The sequence below is a fragment of the Diabrotica virgifera genome, chromosome 7 (genome assembly GCF_917563875.1).
Source record: "Diabrotica virgifera virgifera chromosome 7, PGI_DIABVI_V3a".
NCBI lineage: Eukaryota > Metazoa > Arthropoda > Insecta > Coleoptera > Chrysomelidae > Diabrotica > Diabrotica virgifera.
In genome coordinates, this window is record NC_065449.1 from 203,149,261 (window position 1) to 203,176,903 (window position 27,643).

A 27,643-nucleotide genomic window follows, 5' to 3' on the forward strand; every position below is an offset into this window, starting at 1 on the left:
CAAGTATAAAGTTTTTATTGTTCTTTTTCTCTGTTACAGGTACACAAATTACATAACAAAATATCCTAAAAATTCTACGTCCTGTTTCTTATTATTAAACAAAATCAAAATTACGAATCTAGTATAGCAAATGAATTATCTAAATATATTCCGCACTGATTTTTTCCACGTACTAATCGCATGTAGCCATTCTCTCCCCAGCTAGTTCCCCACGAGTTTTTTAGAATCCAAAAGTCCTTGTCTTCGGTGCCATATCCAACTGTTAGGATCCCGTGATTAACACCCCAATCGGTGCATTCACCATTATCAAAAATCCCTCCACCATACAGTTTCCATCCCAAATTCTCATCAGCATTTACGACGCTGGCAATCGGACCTATAAGGGCTGAAATGAAAAAATATATAACAATTAAATAAGTCAAGATGCCTAAATAGTAATGGTTAAATTAATTAGTTTAAAATAGTAGTTCCTTCAATTAGTAGTTGGAGACCTTATCATCTCTAATTAGATATTTTAACAGCCAGGTAGGAAACGAAGATGAAGATGTAGGGGGGCGATTAGGAGAAGACGAAATTAGAAGCTACAATCATCATCATCAACCCGTACTTGTCAATTGCTGGACATAGGTCTCCCTTAGCTCTTTCCATCTTGCTCTGCTAGTGCTTCTTCTCGTGGCCTGCACTCGACAATATGTTTTGTCCATCGGTTGTCTGACAATCTGGAGACGTGTCCTGCCCAATTCCACTTGAGCGACGCGGTTCTTTCGGCGGCGTCCGTTGTTTTTGTTCTACGACGTATTTCTTCGTTTGGGATTCGGTCCCTCAGGGAGACACTCAACATCTGACGCTCCATAGCCCTCTGAGTTATGCGAATCTTGTTCACTACCTTTTTTATAGTACAGGCAATACACGCTGATCAAAGAGTTTGCTTTTCAGGCATACGGATAAGTCCGATTTAAATACATAGCTCAGTTTACCAAACGCTGCCCAGGCTAATCCTATGCGACGTGGGAGCTCGCACGTCTGGTTATCTCTTTCCAACCGAATTTCATGTCCCAAGTACTTATAAGATGCAGTCTGCGCAATATCCATTCCATCAACAACAATATTAGGATTTGGCACCAGATTAGTCGTTATTTGCGTCTTGTTGGTATTAATCTTTAGTCCGACCTCTAAGGAAGCGTGATAGAACTTGTTCAACATTATTACTTCATCATCCATACGATCGGTTATAAGGACGATGTCATCTGCGAACGTCAAATGACTGAGCTTCTCTCCATTTATCTTGATACCATATTCGTGCAGATCAGCCTTCTCAAAAGTGTGTTCTTAAAGGGTTGTGAAGAGCTTTGGTGAGAAACTACAATGGAAGTCGGCTGATTGAAATATGTCGAGAACACGTTCTGGCTATAACCAACACAAGATTTCAGCATAAAAACATAGATAGATATACATGAGACGAACCTAGCAGGGACCAAAGATCAATTATTATTGAGAATAATAGTCAGAAAAGCCAGTAAAACAATAATACAAAATGTATGGGTCATAAATCGCTAAACTACAGAACCCCAGGAACACGAAAAGAATATGTTACCAACAGAATACAAGTACAGCAAAGAATAAGGCTCGAGAAGAACGAATGTTAGGAGAGGATATGCAGGAACATAGACAACACGATACGGTATAACAGATCAATGGAAATATGGAAAAAAATAAACAATATCATAAGTAATAAACGAAGTAAAAATATCATACAGATAATTACCGGCCAGCTGCAGCTTTTGAACTGAGTAGAGAACTGTGAAAGAGTTTGCTATGGAACTCTAAGGACCTCATTGCCTTCTTTATGTCTGAATAAAAAAAAAGTTGTGACTGGCTAATTGACACCCAAGTATATGCCATTAAACCAAAAAAAAAATAATTACATCAAAAGAGTGGACAAATTATTACACAAAAATTATTGCAGGAGAATAGACCTGACTATATCTCACAGACTCTGTGGCAATAATGACGGAGAAAGCCGAAGTTACAGACGGAGATACAACTAAATTAATAAACAAAGCCAAAAATACCAACGCACCAGAACCAGTGAACATAAAAATGGAACTGTTAAAAAAAGGATCGTATCCTTTAGGCGAGTATTAATTGTTCAATAAAATTGAAGCAGGTAAGGTGATTCCAGATGAGCGAAATCTGTCATATATGTCCTTCATTTTTAAAAAAGGTGACAAAATATCAAAAAATAACTATAGAGGAATCAGTGTAATGCCTTCAATCAGTGTATTGAAACACATATTGTCCAGGGTAATAAGGTTTTTAATGACACATCAACAGCCAGGGTACTGAAGCGTTTTTTTGACAGGTAATACCTATAAGAACAAATTGAGGCGTTCTTTGCAAAAACCCCAGTTGTCATTTTTTTTTTCGAAAATGGACTCATGCCATCTATGGATTGAAGGACTAATTACCTACGTTCCTTGCGTAAGAAACTTCCATTAAAATCACAGTAGTCCAAAATATAAGCGACAAAAATATAGGCGATTCCGCATAAACCCCATATGTCAAGCGCAATTCCTTTCAAAAACATAGTTTTTAATGACTATTGGTGTTTTTGCGGGAAACTTTATCGCTTGGCTGTCAGTAGGTTTTTATAGGTTAAAGTTTCTTCGAATAGTTTTGTTGTGTGATTTTATAAGTAAACACAATTTTTCGTTAATTTTTTATTTTGGTTTATTACTATAAATATCGTTTTTCCTATAAATTAACGAAAAATTCTTGCAAAAACCCCATATAGACCGGATAGTATCGTCGCCCCCGCTAGCGAAATTATTCCGATTCCATTTTTTTTGCACAAACTTACTCAAAAAGAGGTCCTTATAACATATTCACAGGGTGCCGGGCGGTGCCGTGGTCGAAAAATTGTTTAAACAATTTTTTTTAAACAAATTCACAAAAATATTTTTTTCATTTCGAACAAAATTTTTTTAGATAAATTGGCTTATTCTGAGCAAAAAAGGTCTCTTGTCATTTTTTTCTAAAATTGATTGTTGTCGAGTTAAATGCGATTAAAAATTTGAAAAATGCGAAAATGGTCATTTTCAAGGCTTAATTACTCGATTAAACATTATTATTATAAAATTTAAGAAGTCACCAAATCAAGTTTCAAATCCCTTCTTTAAGGTCCTGAAGAGATTTTTGTCATTATTTTATTAGAAAGCTGTTATTTTTAATTATTAACAATCAGCGCTATAGTCCAGGGTTTATCGTCGCCCCCGTTAGTGAAATTATCCGATTCCATTTTTTTGCTGAAACTTACTCAAAACGAGGTCCTTATAACATATCCACATGGTGCCGGGCGGTGCCGTGGTCGAAAAATTGTTTAAACAATTTTTTTTAACAAATTCACAAAAATATTTTTTTATTGCGAACGATTCTTTCTTAGATAATTTGGTTTATTCTGAGCAAAAAAGGTCTCTTGTGATTTTTCTCTAAAATTGATTGTTGTCGAGCTATATGGCCATTTTCGCATTTTTCAAATTATAAATCGCGTATAATTCGACAACAATTAATTTTAGAAAAAAATAACAAGAAACATTTTTTGCTCAGAATGTCCCAAATTTTCTAAAAAAAAAATTTGTTCGAAGTGAAAAAATTATTATTGTGAATTTGTTTAAAAAAAATTGTTTAAACAATTTTTCGACCAAGTCACCGCCCGGCACCCTGTGGATATGTTATAAGGACCTCGTTTTGAGTAAGTTTCTGCAAAAAAATGGAATCGGAATAATTTCACTAACGGGGGCGACGATAAATCCTGGACTATAGCGCTAATATTGTTAATAATTGAAAATAACAGCTATCTAATAAAATAATGACAAAAATCTCTTCAGGACCTTGAAGAAGGGATTTGAAGCTTGATTTGGTGACTTTTTGAATTTTATAATAATAATGTTTAATCGAGTTACTAAGCCTTAAAAATGGCTATTTTCGCACTTTTCAAATTTTTAATCGCATATAACTCGACAACAATCAATTTTAGAAAAAAATGACCTTTTTTACTCAGAATAAGCCAATTTATCTAAAAAAATTTTTTTCGAAATGAAAAAATTATTTTTGTGAATTTGTTCAAAAAAAATTGTTTAAACAATTTTTCGACCACGGCACCGCCCGGCACCCTGTGGATATGTTATAAGGAACTCTTTTTGAGTAAGTTTGTGCAAAAAAATCGAATCGGAATAATTTTGCTAGCGGGGGCGACAATACTGCCCGGTCTAATATGTCAAATGAATAAATTTCCTTCATAAATAAACAAAAGGAAAAAATAATGTTATTTATATTGTAAACTGTGTGTAATCATCAAAATAATAAATCACTAATTTGAGAATTTCCGTAAACTTAATACGGTTCAATTAAATACCTTTTTTTTTTAAATATCTCCAATGTTGTAAATAATGACAACTGGGGTTTTTGAAAAGGACGCCTCAATTGTACGTATTTCCTGCCTAGGATCTGGCGGCCATTTTTATTTAAAAACAATTTTGTGTCAAAAAACGGCCTTTTTTCCTTTTTTTTTTTCAAATTAATGGAAAATAATAAGACATGGTTTTCTTAGTACAAACATCTTCGAGAGAATGGGAAAAGCTTTAAAATGGCGTATTACAAAGTTTAATACACTCATTTATTGTTAATAGAACTTAAAAACAAGATCGAAATTTAAAAAAAAAATAATTTTGCAATAACTATTGCAAAAATAAGTGTACAGCTTTGAAATTTTTGATAAATGAGGATTCTTTGGTTCTCAATATGTGACAGAAATTTCAAAGCGATCCATTCAATTGTTTAAATTTTATTCAAATTGTTTATCCCAGAAAGCTTTTTTGCAATAAGTCAAAAAAATAAATGTTAGAACCAGTCTACAGGTGCCAAATGAAAGAGCATGATCTAAACTTTCAAATTGGTTTAAAAAAAGTGAATAAAAAATGCATTTATTAGTAATAAATAATTATGCAAAAGTATATTAAATTTCTCCTTATAAACTTTTTATTTTTTTATACAATAAATTATATATATTTATTACAATTTTTCATCAATAATCATATACATAACATTACTTGGTAGTTGTGCACCTAAAAAATGGTAAAAAAATTATTTTTTTTGAAAAAAGTTGTTCAAAAAGTTTATATGGAAAAATATACGATGCTTTTGAACAATTATTTATTACTAATAAATGCATTTTTTTATTCACTTCTTTTAAACCAATTTGAAATTTTAATTCATGCTCTTTCAATTGACACCTGTAGAATGGTTCTAACATTATTTTTTTCTGACTTATGTTATTGCAAAAAAGGCTCTCTGTTAAGTCGCTTGCCGGACAACGATTTTTATATTGTGTTATGCTTGCTGTTTAGGCACCAGACGATCGGGCCTTCGCCAACCATCGTTGCCACTTGTAACGTAATTATCGAATTGTAATATAAATTTTCTTTTAAGTTATGATAAAAAAATATGTAACTGTAACATAATCTATAATTATTGTAACATATTTTTAAACAAACGGAATTTATTTCTGGAACTGGGCGATAATAAAAGATTCACGCAGAATATGGCGCTAAATTTTCACAAAAAGCTTTGGACTCATTGATGGATACATATGAACTACTTTTTAATAAATTCTTATTAAAAACTGAACTGGAGATGATTTTTTCTGCTATTCATCGTGAAAATTTTCACGATAAGAGTTTGTTAGAACTAATTAAAAGTATGTTTGACAACGAAACCAATGAAATTCTTCTTGAAATCTACAAGTTATTTTGTTTACTTGCTACAATACCTGCAACAAGCGCTTCAGTTGAAAGAACCTTCTCCACTTTAAAGCGAATAAAGTCATCTCTTCTCGGTGTCTCTTCCAAATACAATGACGCAAAATCGGCTTTTATCACTGTCTACTGATTATAGAAAGAGAGATTATAGAAAGAGAGATTATAGAAAGAGAGAGTATAGAAAGAGAGAGACAACAGGGGTAAACAAGAGCAATATAAGCAACAGAGAGAAAAAGGAAAGAACAGAAAAAGAGCGGCTGTGCGCGCGAGAGAACGGTCTGAAAAGACGTGCCACGCGCGTAAGCCGAGAGTGGGTTTAGTTGGTAGAGAGTTAAGTGATCTATGGTTGGTAGGCATTGTAACACGGACGCATCCGGAGACAAGGCCCCCAGAGGGGGAACTGCTTTCGGATGTACTCCGTTTACTCTGAATCCAACACACGCCAGGTACGATTCATCTGGTACGGTCTTTAGAAGATTCCTACTCTCACACAAAAAAAATATGTATTACACACACTGGCGGCTATTTTTTTGGGGGTCACGGATCTTGAGGGTGATTACTTTTCTCTGATGCAAGGTCACTTTTAGTCTTACCACCAATAGGATAAGTGGGGTTTCAAATATTTGGGGGGGGGTCATGACACCGTGACCCCTCCCTCTGGATCCGCCACTGATTATACATAGCTATATGTAATTTGCTGGCTTGGCCTACCCAACACCAGTGCAACCTAAATCGAGAACCTCATCACTGAGGCGATCACGCACGCAATTCCACTCAAACAAATAACCTATACATCACCGGCACTTCCACAATACATCATTGCCAAAATCCAACAAAAACGACGTCTTCTACGTCAATACAAGGCCAACAGAAACCCACTAATCAAAACAGAGTACAACCGGATCTGTGCCAGGATAAAGAGGGAGATATCTGTCCTAACGGCTCGACGGTGGGAAGACGCTACCTCAAAACTGGACTAGAAAGACGGAGGTAAATTCTGGCAAAAATTCAAAGTCCTAACAAAACAAAAACTATCTCAACCATCCCATCTGTTGGTCAACAATCACATAGTCAATTCCTCAGAAGGGAAAGCCGAAGCATTCAGAAATTCGCTTCAAAACAATTTTCAAACTCCAGATAACCCGAACTTTGATCGCATATTTAAATTCAACACAGAATACATTGTAAATGTTACTCTCAACCACTACATTCCAGTCTATGATCCTATCATGGACCCCCTCACAGACAGGGAAACGGAGAGCTTTTGCCAAATCGGCAAAAACAGCGCTCCCGGACCTGATGGCATCAACCGAAGGTGCCTCAAAAAACTTCCAGAGAGTATCATTCCTCTTCTAACTAAAATATTCAATGCATGTCTCAAAAACAGCCACTTTCCTACTCCTTGGAAGGTGGCAAACACCATCATGCTTTTGAAAAAAGGCAAACCCCCAACCGACGTGGAATCCTATAGACCAATTTCATTAATCAATACTCTGGGTAAAGTTCTTGAGCTAATCCTAAAAGAGAGGCTCAATGACTTTCTCGAAAACCACAATATCATACCAAAATTCCAATACGGATTCCAGTCAGGTAAATCTACTAAACATGCATTAATAGATTTCACTACCAAAGTTACTCAAACCATCAACGATGGTTCATTCGCCATAGCCACATTTCTGGATGTGCAGAAGGCTTTCGACCAGGTCTGGCACGACGGGCTTGTTCGGAAACTTCTGGACATCGGGCTACCATTGCAATTTACCAAAATTGTACACTCCTACCTCCACAACCGTACTGTCAGAGTTAAAATAGGCGATCAAAGGTCCACCCCCTTCACTCCACAAGCTGGAGTTCCCCAGGGTTCAGTCCTAGCACCGCTGTTGTACATCATCTACAACAGCGACATCACTAACCAAAATATCCCAGGTACTCGGCTGTTTCTCTATGCAGACGACACGACTCTGCTCTCAACAACCTCTCGATACAACCCAAGACTCCTCTTCAGAAGAGCCCAGGCTCTGTTGGACGGCGTCGGCGAATGGTGTTGTAAGTGGAGAGTCACGCTGAATGCGAACAAAACAACAACAATTGTGTTTCGCGCCCCTTCTGTGTCAAATAGAATCATACGCAATGAAGACGACCAATATCCACTGAGACTGTTGGGAGAAAGGCTTGTTGTTAGCCCGACTGCAAACTATTTGGGAGTACTGTTTACCAGGACTCTCAACTGGGACGCAGATCTAAAGGCAACTTTAGATAGGGTAAGGAACAGGGCCAGACTTCTCAACGCTCTCTCGGGAAAAATTGGCAAGACACACAAGAAGACTCTCATTCACACTTACAAGACCTTTATTCGAACCGTCATGGAGAACAAATCATGTATCTACTCTCTTTGTTCAAGACAAAAACAAGAGAGGTTGTTGAGAACAGAACGTAGAATCTTGCGTAGATGCAACTATGAGCACTGGCGATATCCCTCAAACGAAATCCATAACATCTCGAACACCCCCAAAATCACCGAGAGAATAAACTCTCTGAACAGGAACTTCACAATCAAAGTAATCAACGGCCCCCCTTCCGACACACAAGAATCTCTCAAATGTTCCTGTCCATCTTCCGGCCACGTACTCCACCGAAAGCCCAAACGCAAAAAGATTCATGTACCGTCCGCTCTAATGCAAACATGCATTGACGAACTCCCGGTGGAGTACGAAAACATCCTTGAGGCTACCCCGTTAGCCTACCGTACCCACCTCTAACATTTCCTCTTCCCTACCCCGAACAGGGAGAAGTTGGTTTTTTGCGGTTTCCCAACTTCATTGCACAATTATACCTGTTCGTCCCAAGAAAATAGCCGCAACTATTTTCTCCACTCGAAAGCACACTGTCCACGCTGCGCTCAAAGCCACCTCCTGACCGCCGACGAGGGACGCAGGTTCGCCTGTCGTTGTACAATGGTTTCTAGGGAGACTGGTCGAGAGCAAAGCACGGACAGTACACGTAAATGTCTATGGAACCAACAACAATCCATCAAACTTTCTTCTCTGTTGACTTCTTAGCCTTCTGGACACCACCGTCCGGCATAACCCAGGATCCAAGAACACCAGGACACGGCGCTTGCCCCAGTGTGTTTTTCGGACTGTTTGCTTTTGCTGCCAACACAATACATTCACCTCAAACCCTGAAGAGAACAAAATCCTAAACGGGGAAGCACATTGAACGCATTTCTTCTAAACATTATCTAGACAAGCAAATCAAACAATGTGGCTGGCTGGCCTACCCAAAATTTTACCCCACCAGCCGCCACTGCTCATTTGACAAAAATATCAAAGCTGTACACTTATTTTTACAATGGTTCTTGCGAAATTAATTTTTTTGAAATTTCGACCTTTTTTCGCAATTATATTAACAATAAATGATTATATTAACTTTGTTATATGCCATTTTAAAGCTTTTTTCATTCTTTCGAAGATGTTTGTAGTAATAAAACCATAAGTCTTACTGTTTTCCACTAATTTGAAAAAAAAAGGAAATTAGACCGTTTTTTGACACTAAATTGTTCATAAATAAAATTGGCCGCCAGATCCTACGCAGGAAATACATAGTTACAATTTGTTCGTATGGGTATTACCTGTCGAAAAAACGCTTCAGTATCCTGGCTGCTGAAGTGTCACGAAGAGGGTATATTTTTGTCTTATTACCCTGGCCTAATATCACCTTTATCGATTTGGAGAAAGCATACTAGTGTAGTCACTGAAGGTGGATATATGAGCTATTACCTCCGATTTCCTTGAACCTCCATCGATTTGCTGGAAAATTGGTGAGTGGTTAGAGGATATCTCAAAGAACAAAGGTGACATGGTGACAACTTGCGCTTTTACCCTGGGGGTGATTGCCACCCCTTTTCAAGGGTAAAAATTATTATATTAAAAATAATCCTATAATTCGATAGAGGGACAAATTCCAAGCAAAACTTGTTATATAAAGTTATTAAACTAAGTCAAAACTTTTTGAGTTATTAAAGATCAAAGATCTTAATTTTTCGTGAGAAAGATTTTTTAGCCGATTTTTCATAAATAACCCAAAAATTGTAAAGTTTTTACAAAAGAGTTATTATTACCAAAATTGAAGATAATAAAAAACGTACTAAACGCCTTAATAAAAAATCCTTTTAATGTTAACTGAAAGTGAGTTATAGGTAATTGAATATATTATATTTTTTTCGGCGAGTACTCAAATTTAAATATTCAAGCTTAAATAACGTGAAAATAATGCATTCTATAACATAAACTTATTTAAAATTTGTCAAAGTAGTTAGAAATATCTAATGAGTCATCGAATAAGTTGATAGCATTAAAATTTATGCACCAAAAATGTTTCAAAATTTTTCTTCTAAAATTTTTTCCAAAAAATGTTATTGTTTTTTAAATAACGCCGATAATTTTTAGGACATCAGGTTCACCTAAAAACCATTTGAAAGTTAATTCCAAGGGCAATTAAACGACGTTGAACTTAATTTTTTAACCCCTTACTAAAAAAAAGGTTAAATGGCCCCGGTTACATGGTTCTCGCAGCAAAATCTAAGCTTTAAACGTTTCTATCTCGGGTATGTTTTACCCTACAGAAATAATAAAAAAAGGTAAAATATTTGATACAGAAAAAGATAAAATTTGGTTATATATTATTTTTTAAGTAATGTTAAATATTTTTAGAGCTATTATCAAAAGAAAATGAAAATTACGATAATTTTAAAAATTCTGATTTTTTTAAATTATACCTTTTTTTAAATATGCATTCTAAACCGTTCAAAATTTTTAAAATTATTACTTATGATAATATAAATAAATTCTTGTTAGGATTACTTTACATTTTAATTTTTGTGGAAATGGCGTATGGGTTATTTTTCACTTTTTCCTAAGAAATTCGAAAGGGTTCTCTTATTTTCATCATAACTTGCTTAATTTTAATGCTATTAACTTCTTCTGAAGCTCAATAGATAGGTAATCCGAAGTTCTTTGACAAATGCTTGACAGGTGTATTTTATAAAATGCATCGTTTTCCTGTTATTTGAGCTTGAACACCTAGATTTGAGTACTCGTCGAAAAAAATTTACATTTAATTACCCATAACTCACTTTGACTTAACATTATTTTATTTCTTTATGTTAACAATGTATTTAATTTTTTATTATCATCAATTTTGGTAATAATATCTTTTTCGTAAAAGCTTATAGTTTTTGAGTTATATGTGAAAAACAGCTTTAAAGCATGCATTTTTTTACAAAAAATAAAATTTTTGATCCTCAATAACTCAAAAAGCATTGATTTATATTAATTACTTTATATAACAAATTTTGCTTAGAATTTGTCCTTATATTGATTTAAGGTATTATTTTTGATAAAATAATTTTCACCACCGAGAAGGGGTGGCTGCCACCCTTAAGGTCTGCATCATGTTACCTTTGTTGCTTGAGGTATCCTCTAACTACTCAGCAATTTTCATGAAAGTCGATGGAGGTTCAACGAAATCGGAGGTGAAAACCTTCAGTGACTCCACTCTACGATAGCGTGCCCAGGAAACAACTATAGAAAGCAATGAGTATAATGCAAGTTTCAAAAATTGCTGAATATAACACAATAACTGTATAAAGAAACACAGGTGCAAATAAAACTAGGCAATGAAATAACAAAAACAATCCTTTCGACAAAAAGTCTCAGACAGGGATGTGGTCTATCACCTACGTGATACAGACCTCAGAGAAGGTGACCGGGGAAATAGAAAACGGCGAACTCATAATGGTAAATGTAAAAAGCGGAAGAAGAAGAAGAAATAATAATACCTACTGTTCAATAATTTACTTACCCACAGCTTCAGCTAAAGAATTTTCTGACTCTTCGACAGTCCCATACTGCGCTATGGGTTTTACAGCTTTCTCCGTGATATTCTTGCAGATATCGTCCTTAGCCTCGTAAGGATATTGTTCGTCTGAGCTAATTCCATGTTCCCTCGCATACATTAATGCAAAACGATTAGACCCTTTGGTGCAACCAAAGTTGAAAGCCGAACAATCTATCAACTCCTGGACACTCAGAGACGTAGCAGATAGATTCCTTTTTAGAACTAACTGGCCTTCGATGGTGCCAACCTTAAAAAACATAAGTATTTATAATGAAAACAAAAATTTGTTTGTATAGTTTTGAGTAAAATTGATAACGGATATACAAATATGCCAAAAATATTCAATTACGAAGCTGTACGTTTTGGATGATGCTGAGTTAATATAATGTATCCTACACGCTATATTTTATTAAATTTTCCGGTATATTTTTTAAGCCAATATTCATTTGGTGCCGGTATTCCCTATATTAAAGTCCAACTATTTTTGAGATATTTTTTAGTAGTAGTATGGGAAGTTCTTCTTCTTCTTCGTCTAGCCATTCACGTTCACATCTGAACATAAGCCTCTTCAAGTCTTTCTTTCCATTGTTTTTTGATGTACGCTACTTGTAGCCAATTTTTCCCGGCAGTTCGTTTCAGATCATCTGTCCATCTCATAGGATTTGGGTCTTTTGTGTTGGTATGGTGTCCAGGTTAGAATTGTTCTGTGCCATTTGTTTAGATCGCTCCTAGCTACATAATATAATATAATAATAATAATAATAATGGAGTTTATTTGTAGCAAATAAATTGTACACATAAAATAAACTCAGTTCCTCACTGAAGTTGTATGTACAACTTGTGCGTGAGGGTTAAATTTTGATTATAAAACAACACTAAATAATTTTAAAATTTACAAAAAGGAATAAAAAATAGTCTTTTTGCTCATCTGTCTTCAAATTTGGGCTGCTCTTCTCACTAATTCAGTTACTGTTAAATTTTGTTTATTGGACCTACGAAAATCTCATAAAATTAAAAAAAAAGGATTACGAATAATTTTGATGGACTCCTCTGGCGAGACTTCGTGTTCTATGAGAATTACCATGACTTTTGATTCTGTTTTACCCATTTTTACAATAAATTTTACGATTTAAACACTTAGAAGTGACGTTTCAAATAAATCATTTTTGACAATCAATGAACATGTCCAGCATAGGTCTGGATCCCGCGTATGAAAAAAAAAGTTGATTAATAGCAAGCTGAAAATTTGTTAATAGCTTAAGGGTGTCTAGTCGAATAAACTTTGATATATGGGAACACTGAAACAGGGGTAGTTTTAATTGTGGAACAGGTTAAAAATTTGGAACGGCCACAGCACGAAAACGGCACATTTATTTTGTCCGACAGAACAGACTTAAACTCTCCGAACAGAGATTAAACTCTCATGAAAAAATCAGACTGCTATTTATTACCTGTCATAATTCCTGTCATTTGACATATTCTACATGTTCCACTCATTAAAACGCCCATTTGGTGATAAATAGCAGTCTGATTTTTGCATGAGAGTTTAATCTCTGTTCGAAGAGTTTAAGTCTGTTCTGTCGGACAAAATAAATGTGCCGTTTTCGTGCTGTGACCGTTCCAAATTTTTAACCTGTTCCACAATTAAAACTACCCCTGTTCCAGTGTTCACACATATCAAAGTTTATTCGACTAGACACCCTTAAGCTATTAACAAATTTTCAGCTTGCTATTAATCAACTTTTTTTTCATACGCGGGATCCAGACCTAGCATATTCCCATATCAATTATAATAACTTTTGTACCACATCGGCGACTTTGGTTTTCTGTCTTATCCATGTGTTTGTTTTCCTCTCCTTAAGTGATATGCGAAGCATTGCTCTTTCCATCGCGTGTTGAGTGACTCTGAGTATGTTCATATTCTTTTTTGTGATTGTCCATGTTTGTGCCCCATATGTTAATATCGGAATAATGCATGCATCAAAAACTTTAGACCCAAGATGTAGTTGAATTTGCTGATTTCTGAGTACATAGTTCAGTTTGGCGAATGCTGCCCATGCTAACTTTCTTCTTCTTTTTATTTCTTCCGTTTGAATTTCCCTATTTAGTATTATTTTTTGTCCTAAGTATATAATTATATTCTTCAACTTTTTCTATAACTTTGTCGTTTATTATTGTCACGGTTTCTTCGGAGTGCATACCTTTTGTTTTGGTTAAATTCGTTTTCAGTCCTATTTTAGAAAATTCTGTGTGTAGTTCTGAAAGCATGGTTTGCAGTTCTTGTAGGTCAGTAGCTATCAGGATTATGTCATCCCCAAATCGTAGATTAATGAGGTAGCGACCATTGACGTTTATTCCCTTATATGTCCAATTTAGATTTTTAAACACGTCCTCCAAAACTAAGGTGAACAGTTTGGGTGATAGAGTGCCTCCCTGTTTGACTCCCCTGTTTAATGGTACAGGGTTCGTGTATTCATTTTCATTTAGGTAGAATGTAGCCGTAGCTTGGTTCATAGTTTCTTTTATTAAGATAATATATCTGCTGTCTATTCTACAATTTTGCATTGCGTTTATTACGGCCGTGTGTTCTATAGTAGTATGGGATACGATTTCACAATTGGGTGAAGCTAGTCTATATTGATCTACAACATAAACACATGTACATACAGTGAGGATGTATATCAGTTTTCAGCAAGTGCAATTTTCTTACACTTATGATCTTTTTCTTCACGTGCCTTGTCCGTTTCGAAAGTTGGCAATTCATGGCTATTCTGATTTAGTTTACGGCAGATCCGAATAGTTCGGCAGATGACAATCCGAACCATTTCTTCTCTGCTGTTCCCTTCTGCGGTATATTTTGCCTTAGAGGATTAGTTGAAGTTCTCTTTATTTACTGTGCTTCGTAACATAACCCAAGTAATCTAACTTTATTTTCTTCATAGTTATTCCTACCTTTCTCTCCTTGCTTATCCAGAGTAGTACCTCCTCGTTGTTCACGTGCCCGGTCCAGGATACACGTAGAGTGGAACCTCGATAAGTCGGATTAATAGGGACCGCGGCCGATCCGGGTTATCGAAAATCCGGGTTAGCCGTAGAATACAGTAAAAATTAATAAAATACATATAAATAATAAACAAATACACGTTATAATTGCAAAAACAAGAAATATATTATGCACAATACATCTAAATTACGTACAGTTGTATTAGTCTGGGCTGATTATCGGAGAATATGCCATTTTTGGGAAAAGGTATTTACCAGCAATTTTATTGCTGAAATCGAAGCTTATTATTATATATGTTAATAATATAGGTATTCAAAGTCAGCAGATAGTGTGCTACTTTTTTTGTTAACAAAATGGCGCCTGCAAATCGTGAATATTTCAATATTTGCTCCATAACTCCGAACATTTGAACTTTACACCAAAAACACCCTAATAAAAATTCACCGAAATTAAATTCTGCATAAAGACATGTTTTTTCTGATGTGCTCTGATGAAAATTTTCCTCGGAAAATGCGGGTTTTCCCAATAAAATCTTTAAATTTCAAATAAAGTTTTAGATAAGTAATTATCTACGAATAATTATATAACTCGGTGACAGAAAAGCTTTCTTGGTTTAGATTATAGTTCCAGAAGCCAGTGAAAATTAAATAAATATTTTAGCAACAATTCAATTGTTATTTAATAATTTACGGTCGCACTAATAACCAAAATAATTAAGATACACTGATCAAACTTTGCAATCTTATAAAGATGTGATGCCTATTTAATATTTTGTCGACAAAATATAAATTTTTAATTTTTTTGAATATTCTTTAAATGTTTAAAAAAAATAGTTATAAACAAATTAACGTTTCTCAGAAAGTTTTTATTATAGTCTAATTTAAAAAATAGGTAAAATGCGTATTTCAAAGATCTTGGAAATGAATGCATTAAAACTTTTTTGCAACTATTTGCAAAAAATTTATGAAACAGCAAAATAAACATACGAATCCTACGCTGTTTATAAGGTTTTTTAATTCTTTCAAAGCGTAAAAGTGAGTTTAAAGTACAAGCTAATTACTTACAAAAAGTATCGATTATTAGTTTAATATTTATATTTTAATATTTATTATATTTATTTTTTTTTTTGTAATTTACACGCGCGAAAGTAGAATAATACAGTACCGTAGCTAAAATTTTCACTCGAGACGACGACCGTCGTGCGACGTGCACTAGTTAATAAATAAAATTATGTATTATAACCCGTCCACGGCTCTGTATCAAGCCTACTTTCGCGCTAAAAGTTACAAAAAAAAACAATTTAATCTTTGATTAAAATATAACCATTGAACTAATGTTTGGTATTTTTTGAGAGTAATTAGTTTGTACCATAAACTCACTTTTAAGCTTGGAAACAATTAAAACAAATTTTAAACAACGGAGTAATCGTATGTTTATTTTGCTATTTCATAACTTTTTTAAAGTTGGTTTTTTTATGGTTGGAAAAAAATTTCAAAGCATTCATTTTCAAGACCTTTGAAATACGCATATTAGGTATTTTTTAAAATTATAATATAATAAACAATTTCTGAAAAATGTTAATTTGTTTATAACTATTTTTTAAACGTTTAAAGATTATGCAAAAAATGAAAAATTTATATTTTGTCGACAAAATATTAAATAGGCATCACATCTTTTTAATCTTTCTAAGTTCGATCAATGTCTCATGATCATTTTGGTTTTTATTGCGACTGTAAATTGTTAATTAACAATTGAATTGTTGCTAAAATATTCGTTTAATTTTTACCGACTTCTGCAGTTATAATCTACACCAAGAAAGCTTTTATTTCACCAAGTTATTTAATTATTGATAAATAATTACTTGCCCAAAAAATGTATTTGTAAATTCGAGATTTTGTTGGGAAAACCCACATTTTTCGAGGAAAATTTTCGTCGGAGCAAATCGGAAAAAACATTCATCTATGAAGAATTAAATTGGGGTGAATTTTTTATTTGAGTGTTTTTGGTGTAAACTTAAAATATTTGGAGTTATAGACCAATAATTGAAAAAAACACGATTTGGGGACGCCATTTTGTTAATAAAAAAAGTAGCACACTATCTGCGGACTTTGAATACCTATATTATGAATCTATAGGATCATAATATTCGATTTCAGCAATAAAATTGCTGGTAAATAACGTTTCTTTGTACTTTACTAATTAGACCAGCGTATTATAACCATTTTTTTTTTCAAAATTTAAAGATTATGCAAAAAAACGAAAAATTTATATTTTGTCAATAAAATATTAAATAAGCATCTCATCTTTATAATCTTAATAAGTTTGATCAATGTATCATGATTATTTTGGTTATTATAGCGATCGTAAATTTTTAATTAACAATGGAATTGTTGCTAAAATATTCGTTTAATTTTCACCGGCTTCTGGAATTACAATCTATACCAAGAAAGCTTTGATGTCACTAAGCTATTTAATTATTGATTAATAATTACTTACCTAAAACTTTATTTGAAAATTAGAGATTTTGTTGGGAAAACCCGCATTTTCCGAGGAAAATTTTCGTCGGAGTAAGTCGGGAAAAACATATCTCTATGCAGAATTTAATTGCGATGAATTTTTATTTGAATGTTTTTGTTGTAAAGTTAAAATCTTCGGAGTTGTAGAGCAATAATTGAAAAAAATACGATTTGTCGGCGCCATTTTGTTTATAAAAAAGTAGCACACTATCTGCGGACTTTGCATACCTATATTATTAATATATAGGATCTTATAATTTGATTCCAGCAATAAAACTGCTGGTAAATAACTTTTCCATGAATTTTGCTAATTAGCCCAGAGTATATATACAATATTGTTTATTTCTTGGTAAAAAACACAGTCAAAGTGAAAAAATGTTTAGTTTGTCTGATGAAAATCGGTCTGGGTTAGCTGGACTTCCTAGTTATCGGAGGCCGACTTATCGGGGTTCCACTGTAATATACGTCGATAAGTCCACATTTCGAAATGCCTCTACATTCTCTATTAATGTTGCGATGTTATCATCTACGCCTTCATTCCTTATAACTAGAGAGCGGAATATATGCAACAAAACATTACCAAAATATGCGCATATATATGCATTACTTTTACTACAAATATGCAGGTATTTTTTCTAAATTTGTCTAAATATGCAAATGCATAATAAAAATACTCAAAAATAAAACAATATATTAAATATAAACATTTATGTTTAAAAAATTCAACCTACATTATTTATGTTTAATACATATTTATTTTTCACATAAAAACAAATGAAATGACACACAAAAACTGATATTATAATTAAATTAAGAATCTAAATTATAATATGAATTTATAATCAAATATTTTTCAAAATTTTCAACTAGCAACTTTTGCCTTCTATCACTAAAAACGTGTTTGGACACAGAAAAAGTTCGTTCTACATCTACTGATATTATAGGACAATATTTTAATTTAGGCAGTAAACTAATTTGCCAAGTCGTAAGATCTTCAGAAAAGTTGCCTTCAAAAATACGTACAACTTTCCTCAAACAATCGAAGCCCTCATTTTTTCTAAAACATTTTTTAATTTATTTCTAATTGTAATCCCTGTATTTCCGGGAATTTTTTGACAATGAGCAGAAAAATTGTTAACAGGATCAACCGAATCACTTAATTGTAAATTCCTTTGTTCTAATGACTTTATTAGATCTGGTAAAAAACTAAAATTAACTTTTATGAACATAAGTTCTTTAGCAATTTGTACGTTACTTAAAAGTTCTTGACTTTCAGTTACACACTGCGAGTCATTTTGAATATCTAACACAACGTCTTTTATGGCATCAAAATGATTTGCGTAGAAAATTGCTGCTTTAATCCATGTTCCCCGTCTTGTAATTACGCGCTCTGGAGGCAAGTTTACACCTGGTAATTTTTCTTTATACCTTTGCACACGTAAAGGTGTTTTCAAAAATACTTTTTTAACGTTTGAAATTAATTTATTGATTAAATCAAATTCACCTCTAAGAACTTCTGCTACTCTGTTTATGCCATGTAAAAGACAAGTGACGTGTACCATATTTGGGTAAAATATTTTCAAATTTTGTCCTACCTTTACCATATACGGAGCGGCATCTGATAAAAATATTAAAAAATGTTCACTTTTTATTTCTGTTGGCAAAAATAAAGCAGAGAGTGTTTGCTGAATGAAACGGCTTACAGTCACATTATTGGTTTTCTCCAGTTGTTTTGCAGCTATTAAATAAGGTTTCCTGGTTCATCCTCTTTTAAGGCGCCGATTATAAGATGCACCATATATCGACCACATGCATCTGTACTTTCATCGACAATTACGTAAAAGGTGTTATCGCTTAAAGAAACTTTAATTTCCTCAATTACTCCATCATACAATGCATTCACATTGCCCTTTCTTAGCGTTGCCTCGTTAGGAATATTGAAGTTACAATATTTTTGCAAAAATTGCCTAAAATGTATATTTTGTAATTTTTTTAACGGAATGTTTGCTGTCAACAAAGCTTTACACAGGTCTTGATTAAACAAACGTTTTTCTTTTTTTGATTCATCTTGATCTTGAACATTTTGAAGAGATGTATTAATGGACTGCTGAACGGGTCCTAATGCCATCTTTTTTAGCTTCAACTTATGAGTAGCAGTATTTAAATGTTGGTCGACTTGAAACTTCTTCTCACAGAAAATCTGTAAAAGAAAAAATATGTTCAAGCACCAAAAAGAAATCAATTTTCATACGAGAAGCTGAAGAACAAAAGCGGAATTGTCTACAATTTGATGGATTTTTGTATTTTGATGCTTCTCTCTATGCCCGTCTTTATAGAATTTGTCGAATAAAAACACTCTTTCCAGAAAAATTTCTTTTCTGGGACATGATGCTTTTGTTTGTCAGTTCCTCATTTAAAAAATGAAATGTGAAAATGAATGTAACTTACGATTTTGGAACAGGCCTTGCAAAATACTTTGTCTTCACTTAGCTTTAACTCGGGAAAACACTTTATCCAAGCACTTCAAAAACACTAAATACGATACAACGTTTACTTTAAACAAATGTTGGCCGGAAACTGACAAAATAAATATTAGACCCTTAAAAGCAGGTAGGTATCTACGACTTGCTACGCTAATAAAATAATATTTTTCTGGGAACACCCATAATTGTTAAATTCAGGTAGTAACGGGAAAGTCCAGATAGATAATAATGAGCGATAGATAGATAAATAACGAGCTCGTTCATATCTAAGTTATAAAATTCCAACTAAGAGAGGAAAATTTTAAACTTTTATATAATTTATTTTTAAAATATGCAAAATAAATCGTGTTTAGCTTAAATATGCAATGTTGTGTTTGTTGTCTGAAAATATGCAATATATGCATCTATATGCACTTTGCATATATTCCGCTCTCTACTTATAACAAAACCGAAAATACATAACATTTGAGAAGTCGGATTTTGAGAGGTAGTGTTAGGGATAGAGGGGCTGTTAGAGGTAAAAATTTGATTCATGCTAGTGAACGACGCTCTTGCTTTTTCTATTCTTATACGTAACTCCTTCGATTGATCCCAACTTGAATTAACTGTTGCTTTTAAGCAAGAATACGAATCCACGTATTCAATTCTTTGATTGTCTATTATCAGTGGTGTTGCTCGTTGTTGGGTTTTGCCTACTAGCATCTATTTGATTTTTGTGATGTTTAATTTGAGCCCGTAATATATACTTGTTCTTTGTATCTTACTCATCAGGCAACTCAGCTCCTCCATACTACTCGCGAGAATCGCACTGTCATCAACTTGCCTGATATTTTATTAATCATTTCTCCCTTTATCTTTATGCACTCTGTCCTCCCACCTATCCTTGTGTTAGATATTTCTTCAGAGTATATGTTAAAGAGCGTGACCCGTCAAAATGGCCCGGTCAAAACAGGCCCGTCAAGAAAGCTCTGTCAAAATAGCCCGGATACAAAATAGCCTCGGCAAAATATCCCGTAAACAAAATAGCCCCTACGAAAACACCCCAATAAAAAGTTTTACCTTTTAACCGAGTACCTTTTATTTTAAATTACTATTGTAATTGAGAAATAAGCCACAATTTAACTTAAAAAAATTATTTTATTAACGTTTCGACTTCCACTTCGGACGTCCTTGTCAAAATACAAAATATTAATAAATTAAACAAAAACGTTGTTGCTTAGTAAAAAAATTCTTCTAATAATTTAATTTAATCTGACACATTCATATCGGTAATTCAGACACAGAATATGGCGCAAATGAAAGGAATAAATTTGTTATTTCGTAAACCCGCGACGTTAAGGAAAAATCATGAAACAGGTCGATTTTTATTTTTAAATTACGATATTTTGGTATATATGTCATATTAGCGACGTCATCCATCTGGGCGTGATGATGTAATCGATGTTTTTTTTAATAAGAATAGGAGCCGGGTTATTTGAAAGGTTATTTGATTCTCTATTCACTAATATAATTATTTACATAATTATTTATACAAGGTGTCCAAAACCTTTTTTTAAATTTAAATTATTTGACAAAAAAAAGAAGAATGTATGTAATTTATTTAGTTCAACATATATTTTACTGCTGTCAGATGTATATCACAAATATACATTGATTTTCGCTTAAATTAAAAAATGTTCAAATTTTCAAGAGGCAGATGACTGGCGTGAGCTGGCTTGAACATTGAATTTAAGCCAAAATCAGAACACATTATTTAATCAAAACAAAAGATCGGGTTCAAGTTCTCTGAAAATACCATTTTTATTTAATGTGGTTAAGATAAACATCTAAAAAGAGGATAATAATTACCATTTCTGACAAAATGTATTTTTAAGGGATTATTTCATGATGAATTCTGAAGGGAGCTTTTTGTCGGGACTACTTTGTCGGGGCGATTTTGTGAGCGAGCTATTATTCCGCGGCTATTTTGTCGGAGCTATTTTTTGTGCGGGATATTATGTCGGGGTTATTTTGTCGGAGCTTTTTTGACAGGGCTGTTTTGACGGGGTGCCGTTAAAGATAATAGGAGAAAAGATACAGCCCTACCGTACCCCTTTAGTGATTTCAATTTTATTGGTCAACGTAGATTCTACGTTCACTTTGGCTGTTTGGCACCAAGAGAGACTCGCTAATATTCGAATGTATCTGTAGTCCATTCAGATCTTATAGAGTACTTCAATTATATTTTCGTGCATTATATTATCGAATGCTTTTGCGTAGTCTATAAAACATATGTGTATACTCATCTTTGTTCCTATCTGTGAAGCGCTGAATAAGTACCTGTAGACTATAAAGTGCTTCTTCTGTGCCAAGAGCTCCTGGTGAATTTCTTTGAAATATGAGTAATTCAAGTTTCAAGTTATCATGCGATGTTGATCATAAGACTTTATGATTGTTTTTTTCTGTATGACGACAAAAGTCGACTGTAGCCAGTCTTCAGGAAACTTCCTGCTCTTATAAATATTATTAAAAAGTCTTACGACCGAGTTGATTTTAGAATAGAAGGGCCAGTATCATATATGCTCAGTGTATAGTGTATACCCACTACTGATGTTGAAAAAGTAACTATTCGTTACAAAGTACTCGTTACTTACGAATACCGAAAGTAACGATTACTATAAAGAGAGGCAAATTACTTTGATTACTCTGATTACTTCGTACCAGTCATATCAGAGCGAGTAACGCCTATTGTATCTACAACCAGTACACTTGATTACTTTCTAGACTGACCGGAAAAATGTGGAAATGATAATGTTTCTACAGTATAAACAACAACTTTATTTTTGTATGTATTGCATTGGTTTTATTAGAATTAGACCAGGGCATTTAGGGGAGGCATACAAAATACCTACCTACTGAGAAATAAGATTTGCGAAGTAACTAATACTGTAAATAATTATTTGTTATATCGGAATACCTATACAAAATAGCTACCTACTGAGAAATACGATCTTCGATAATATCATGATTACCTCATATTATGATTACCGGTACTCAAATACAAAAGTAATCATAGTAATCAAAGTAACGAATACTCGAAAGTAACTATAATCAACATCACTAATACCCACTAGGACGGTCATCAGTAAACAGTAAAATGTTCCACATATTATAGCCCGGTCTATATAGGTTTACATATACACAGTTTACCATAACAAATAAAGTTTTAAAAGTCCCCATCGATCCCATGTGTACAACAAAAGTTATTCGGGGTCAAAGGTTAAAATTTGAGATTGTTTGGATTTTTTTCGAAAACGGTAAGTTTTATCAAAAAAGAAACTTAAACCAAAGTTGTAGATCTTAAAATTATCTACAAAAATAGTTCTTACTATTTTTTTTCCTAAGAGTTGCCATTCCTTAGATATCGCGATTCTAAGAGTCACATTATACATGATATTACCTGACACTCTACCTGTGAGGTAGTGTACTCGGCGCCTTTTTTACCGTGGTTTCCCCTGTAGGCCTACTCCACTAACTGTTTTGACAATTTTAGGATAATTTAAGGAAACAATGCAGCTCAAGTTTTAGATATTACCTTATTATTGATATTGCTATTGATTATAAGGTTAGCTATTGTTTTGATTTCTTTAGATATTTTAATCAGTTTCATATTCCTGAAAGTCTACTTCAACAGTCAAGTCTTCTTCGATTTCATCTTCTTCCTCTTCCTCTTGCTGGATGTTCAAATGTGACTGAGTCATTGGTCTCTTCATTAAAATCACAGGAGTCTTCCTCTGTTGTACTAAACTGGACATTTGAGCAAGACTGACCTTGGCAGTTGGTACACGCTAGAGAACACAGCAACCCAATTTTTTTACATCCATATTTGGCACTACAACCTTTTTTGCAATTGCAAAAATAGTGTTAAGGAGTTTTTCTGGAGCAGGTGGGAGTAAGGTTTTAATCGGTTCCAGAGTATTATCTATTAATTTCCAACCCCAGTCTTCTGGATTCAGTTCATTGCCTAGCCATGTTTGAACTTGATAATATACTCGATACAAATGTTGAAAAGCAGATACTGATGTTGGAGGAAGTTACTTGTTTCTTGTTTCGCTTATTTTTTACAAAAGTTAAGTATCGGTATTTATCAAGACCACTAATTTTTTTGGAGCTCCATAAACCGCAAGAAGAAAGCGAATTCCTTCCGTAATTATTGCTTGAGGTGTGGAATCAAGTTCTGTAAAAACTTTACAGCAGTCAGTCAAATCTTTTATTTTTTCGAATAATTTATGTACTGAAGTTTTGCCCCTTCTGTACATTGCTGACGTAGTGTCGCAGCCGGTTATCGCATGTAAAAATAAAATGTAATTTTGGCATTTGGCATAAGCCGATAAACTTTTCGAATAATATATCTCTGTTCGCTGTTGAGCACTTCCAGGTTTCAGAAAATAAATAACTTTATCTACTGGAGTCCTTGCAGTAAGCAGTAGGTACTAACAAATCAACATCTTCACCAACTACAATTGTTGAGTTTGTTGCCTTAAATTTTTCAATTGCTGTCTCAATTATAAGGACATCTGCGTAATTTTTAGCTTCACTTCAATATTTGCAGCTGTTAATGTGTCAGTTAACATGGAAATGAAACGAGATTTATTATTAATGTTAGCGAAAAATTGTTGTTGATTCGATGGAACTGTTATATATTCATCAAAAATAATCTCGGAACCCGATGATGTTTTTGTAGTTCGACGACGTTGTTCTGCAGCTTTAATATTCTTTGCCGAGTCACTGTAGCCGTCAAATATCACTGTCACTGTAAGCCCGTAATATCTGTTAAATGGTAGACGCTTGTAATAAGTACTTATCTTCACTTAAACTGAATCTTTAGCACTAAAAGAAACAGATGATATGAACAAGACCTACGGACAATACTGTAGCCATTGTTTACAATAGACAATATGTTCTTTTTTAAACAATGGTACAGCCAAATGTTCTTCAAGGCCACGTGGATAGAGGAAATTCAGTTTGGCACTGATTATCTTTTGAAGAAATATTTTCAGAATAGTATAATATATTGTATAAAAGAGACACAAATAGGCATTTACACTTGTCTTAAGTGCTACATTATGTATATACGTATACGTGGCTTAAATGTGCATATAATGTATAAAGTAACTTTTTAAAATCGCGATATCTTAGGAATGGTAACGCTTAGGAAAAAAATTGTAAGGGCTATTTTTGTAGAGAATGTTAAGATCTATAACTTTGTTATCATGTTTTTTTTTATAAAACTTACCGTTTCCGAGAAAAATCCAAAAAATCTCAAATTTTGACTTTTGACCCCGAATAACTTTTGTTGCACACATGGGATCGATGGGGACTTTTAAAACTTTATTTGTTATAGTAAACTCTAGCTCTTCTTCAAAATTTGGCTCTCCGGCAATTTTTGTTATTTGCCAACTATACGGATTATTATGTTTTCTATATCCTTACCAGTTTGTCGGGGTCTAGTTGTAGTTTTTCATTATCGTCGCTCGGCCTTATTATAGGTCAGCTAATCTGATTGAATAATAAACTTTTAAAATTAACTAAGTTATCAAAATACTTACCGCACTAAAAGCCCAACCGCAACCACAAGTTCCTTCGTCTTTAACTTCTGTTACAGCTTTTTCATTTCTCCAGTCCACTGATGGCGGAATTTTAGCCTTTGACTTTGAATTAAACCCTCTACTAATATTTTTTGTATAAAGTTTTGTATTAAGATTACTATTTAATAAAGATCTAAATTCTTCGTTTGTCCAGTCAGCGTACTGTGTAGTTTTTAGAAAATAAGACACTTCTCCCTTGTTGTATTTATCATTATGTGCTTCTATTACTCTAAGGCTGTCTTGAAATACTTTAAATCTCAGCTTGTCTTCAATGTCATTATATCTTTTAAAATGTGTATTCTACAAAAATACAAACTATAAGTGTATAATCTAAAGTTGTAATAAGTAAGTTACAAGATAATCTAAAAAGTGCAAAAGTCTGGCAACACGGTAAATCTTTCACAGATGTGGTGATCAGAGGCGCTTCGTTTTAAAGTTTTTTTTTTATTTTTTAAACTAGGTAGCAGATCAAAATACACTATTACATGTATACATATGTATAAATCTTTAGTTAAATCCAAATTCGACTATGGTGAGATAGTTAATTCCTCCAGCAAAATATTAATATTAAAAACCTCAGAAACTGTTCAAAACGGAGCTCTATGAATAGCTACAGGTGCGTTTCGAACAACATTAGTTGAAAGTTTACAATGCCTAACAAGAGAAGTACCCCTAAGTTTACGATGCAAATATATTTCTCTCTCATATGCTTCTACAGTAGCTAGTACTAAAAACACCCTAGTTATACCAATAAGTTCCCAGTTCGGTTTCAAGACATTTTCTCTGCAACTAGATCCACCATTTTACGAAAGAGTTAGAAGAAACATTTATGACCTATATCTTAAATTTTCTGATATCTCCCCAATAAATTTCCTAACTTCTCCACCTTAGTATAAACAAAATTGACAACCTTAGTATATACAAAAAAAATTGAGACTATAACACACCAGATCAAACAGTCATTCTTACAAAAATCCCTATAAGATATATACTGACGCATCCAAATCATCAGACGGTGTTGGTGCAGCCATCCTCACACCCAATACATCCTTAAAATTTTAATTTAATCTCATTACTTCGTTATACACTGCAGAGTTGTATGCAATATTACAAGCACTTATCCACATACGTGAGTCGAAGCAGTCCCCGTCTCTCATAATAACCGATTCACTTATCTCACTTCATACTATCAAACGTTTATACACCAATAATGAAATCGCCTCACAGATTCAATCAGAAATAGCGACCCTAAATGAAAATAAGGTCACTGTTGACTTTATTTTTGTCCCATCGCATTCGGGTATACAAGGAAATGAAGAAGCTGATCAACTAGCCCGCTTAGCATCCTTTAGCCAGGACTACATTCATATTAAGGTGGTTTCTTCTTATGATATGAAGTCCAAAATAAAATGTCAAGTTTTAAATGAGTGGCAAATTAAGTGGAGAGCGTCACAAAATAAACTCAAAGAAATTAAACAATTGGTGAAACCAAGGATCCAACCAACAGTTTAAAATACATTGGAACAACATAATATGTTATATTTTTTAATAAAAGAGTTGTTGTATAAAATGGATACGTAGATTTAGATTATAAATTATTCATCCTACCTTAAAATTCTTCCATTCCACCTCGTCCAAAGAAAGGGTGATTCCCAAAAAAACTACAATAAATATTATAATTGACTTTTCCATATTGAATTTTAAATTAGGTTAAAACATTTTACACTTAATATCTGAAACCAAAAAATTTTATTTAAATAAAATAAAAATAAAATAATAAAAATAGTAATTTTTTTTATTCAGCTTAATACCTCGACAATGGCCATTGGCATGATGGTACAGTTGATTTTGAAAAATCAGATATGTACCTATAAATCAGATACCTTTTAGTGTGTTGGCCCCAGTAATTAAAATAAACCAAAAAATCAAAAAATGTTTGTCACAAAAATGAGAAAGTTTAAGTGGATAGAAGTGAAGTAGCAACACCAGATAAAATAAAAGTTTGAAAAACAGGAACTCTCGGTATTTACCAATGATAAAAATAAGGAGCATAGAGGAAACAGACACCTAAAGCTAATTTGTTTTCTAATGAAATAAGATCAAATTTAAGTACATACCTTGGACAACATAACATGTTTTTTGCTTAAAGATGAGTTTAATATAAATATTATATCTTATCGAAATAATAAATTGATTGGGATCTGTGATTTATATAAAATAAAATATCAGCATTGTACAAAAATCTACATTTATATTTTAAAGAGCAGGTAAGATAAACTTTTTTATTTGTTAAAATTTT

The 27,643-nt window shown here is 33.3% G+C and overlaps 2 protein-coding genes across 5 annotated transcripts in view; one reads left to right on the plus strand and one right to left on the minus strand.

The window, feature by feature from the left end:
• On the minus strand, positions 1-27,581 carry LOC114337600 (cathepsin L-like proteinase). Of its 4 annotated transcripts, none has more exons than XM_028288090.2 (5): positions 27,462-27,581; positions 26,953-27,077; positions 25,306-25,644; positions 11,679-11,961; positions 1-385 (listed from the first exon to the last, which is right to left on the minus strand). In XM_028288090.2, the coding sequence occupies exons 2-5, from the start codon at positions 27,034-27,036 to the stop codon at positions 111-113; spliced, it is 981 nt and encodes a 326-aa protein (XP_028143891.2). In that variant the 5' UTR covers positions 27,037-27,077; positions 27,462-27,581; the 3' UTR covers positions 1-110. The 4 variants fall into 4 exon arrangements, with proteins under 4 accessions (XP_028143891.2, XP_050513174.1, XP_028143892.2 ...); XM_050657217.1 differs by lacking the exon at positions 27,462-27,581 and adding an exon at positions 27,375-27,446; XM_028288091.2 differs by lacking the exon at positions 27,462-27,581 and adding an exon at positions 27,156-27,434.
• The window catches only part of LOC114337601 (cathepsin L-like proteinase), a 30,160-nt gene continuing 29,981 nt past the window's right edge, over positions 27,465-27,643 (plus strand). Inside the window, exon 1 of the mRNA XM_028288092.2 lies at positions 27,465-27,611. The gene's annotated coding sequence lies outside the window, so the exon portion shown is untranslated. The remainder of the gene's footprint in view (positions 27,612-27,643) is intronic.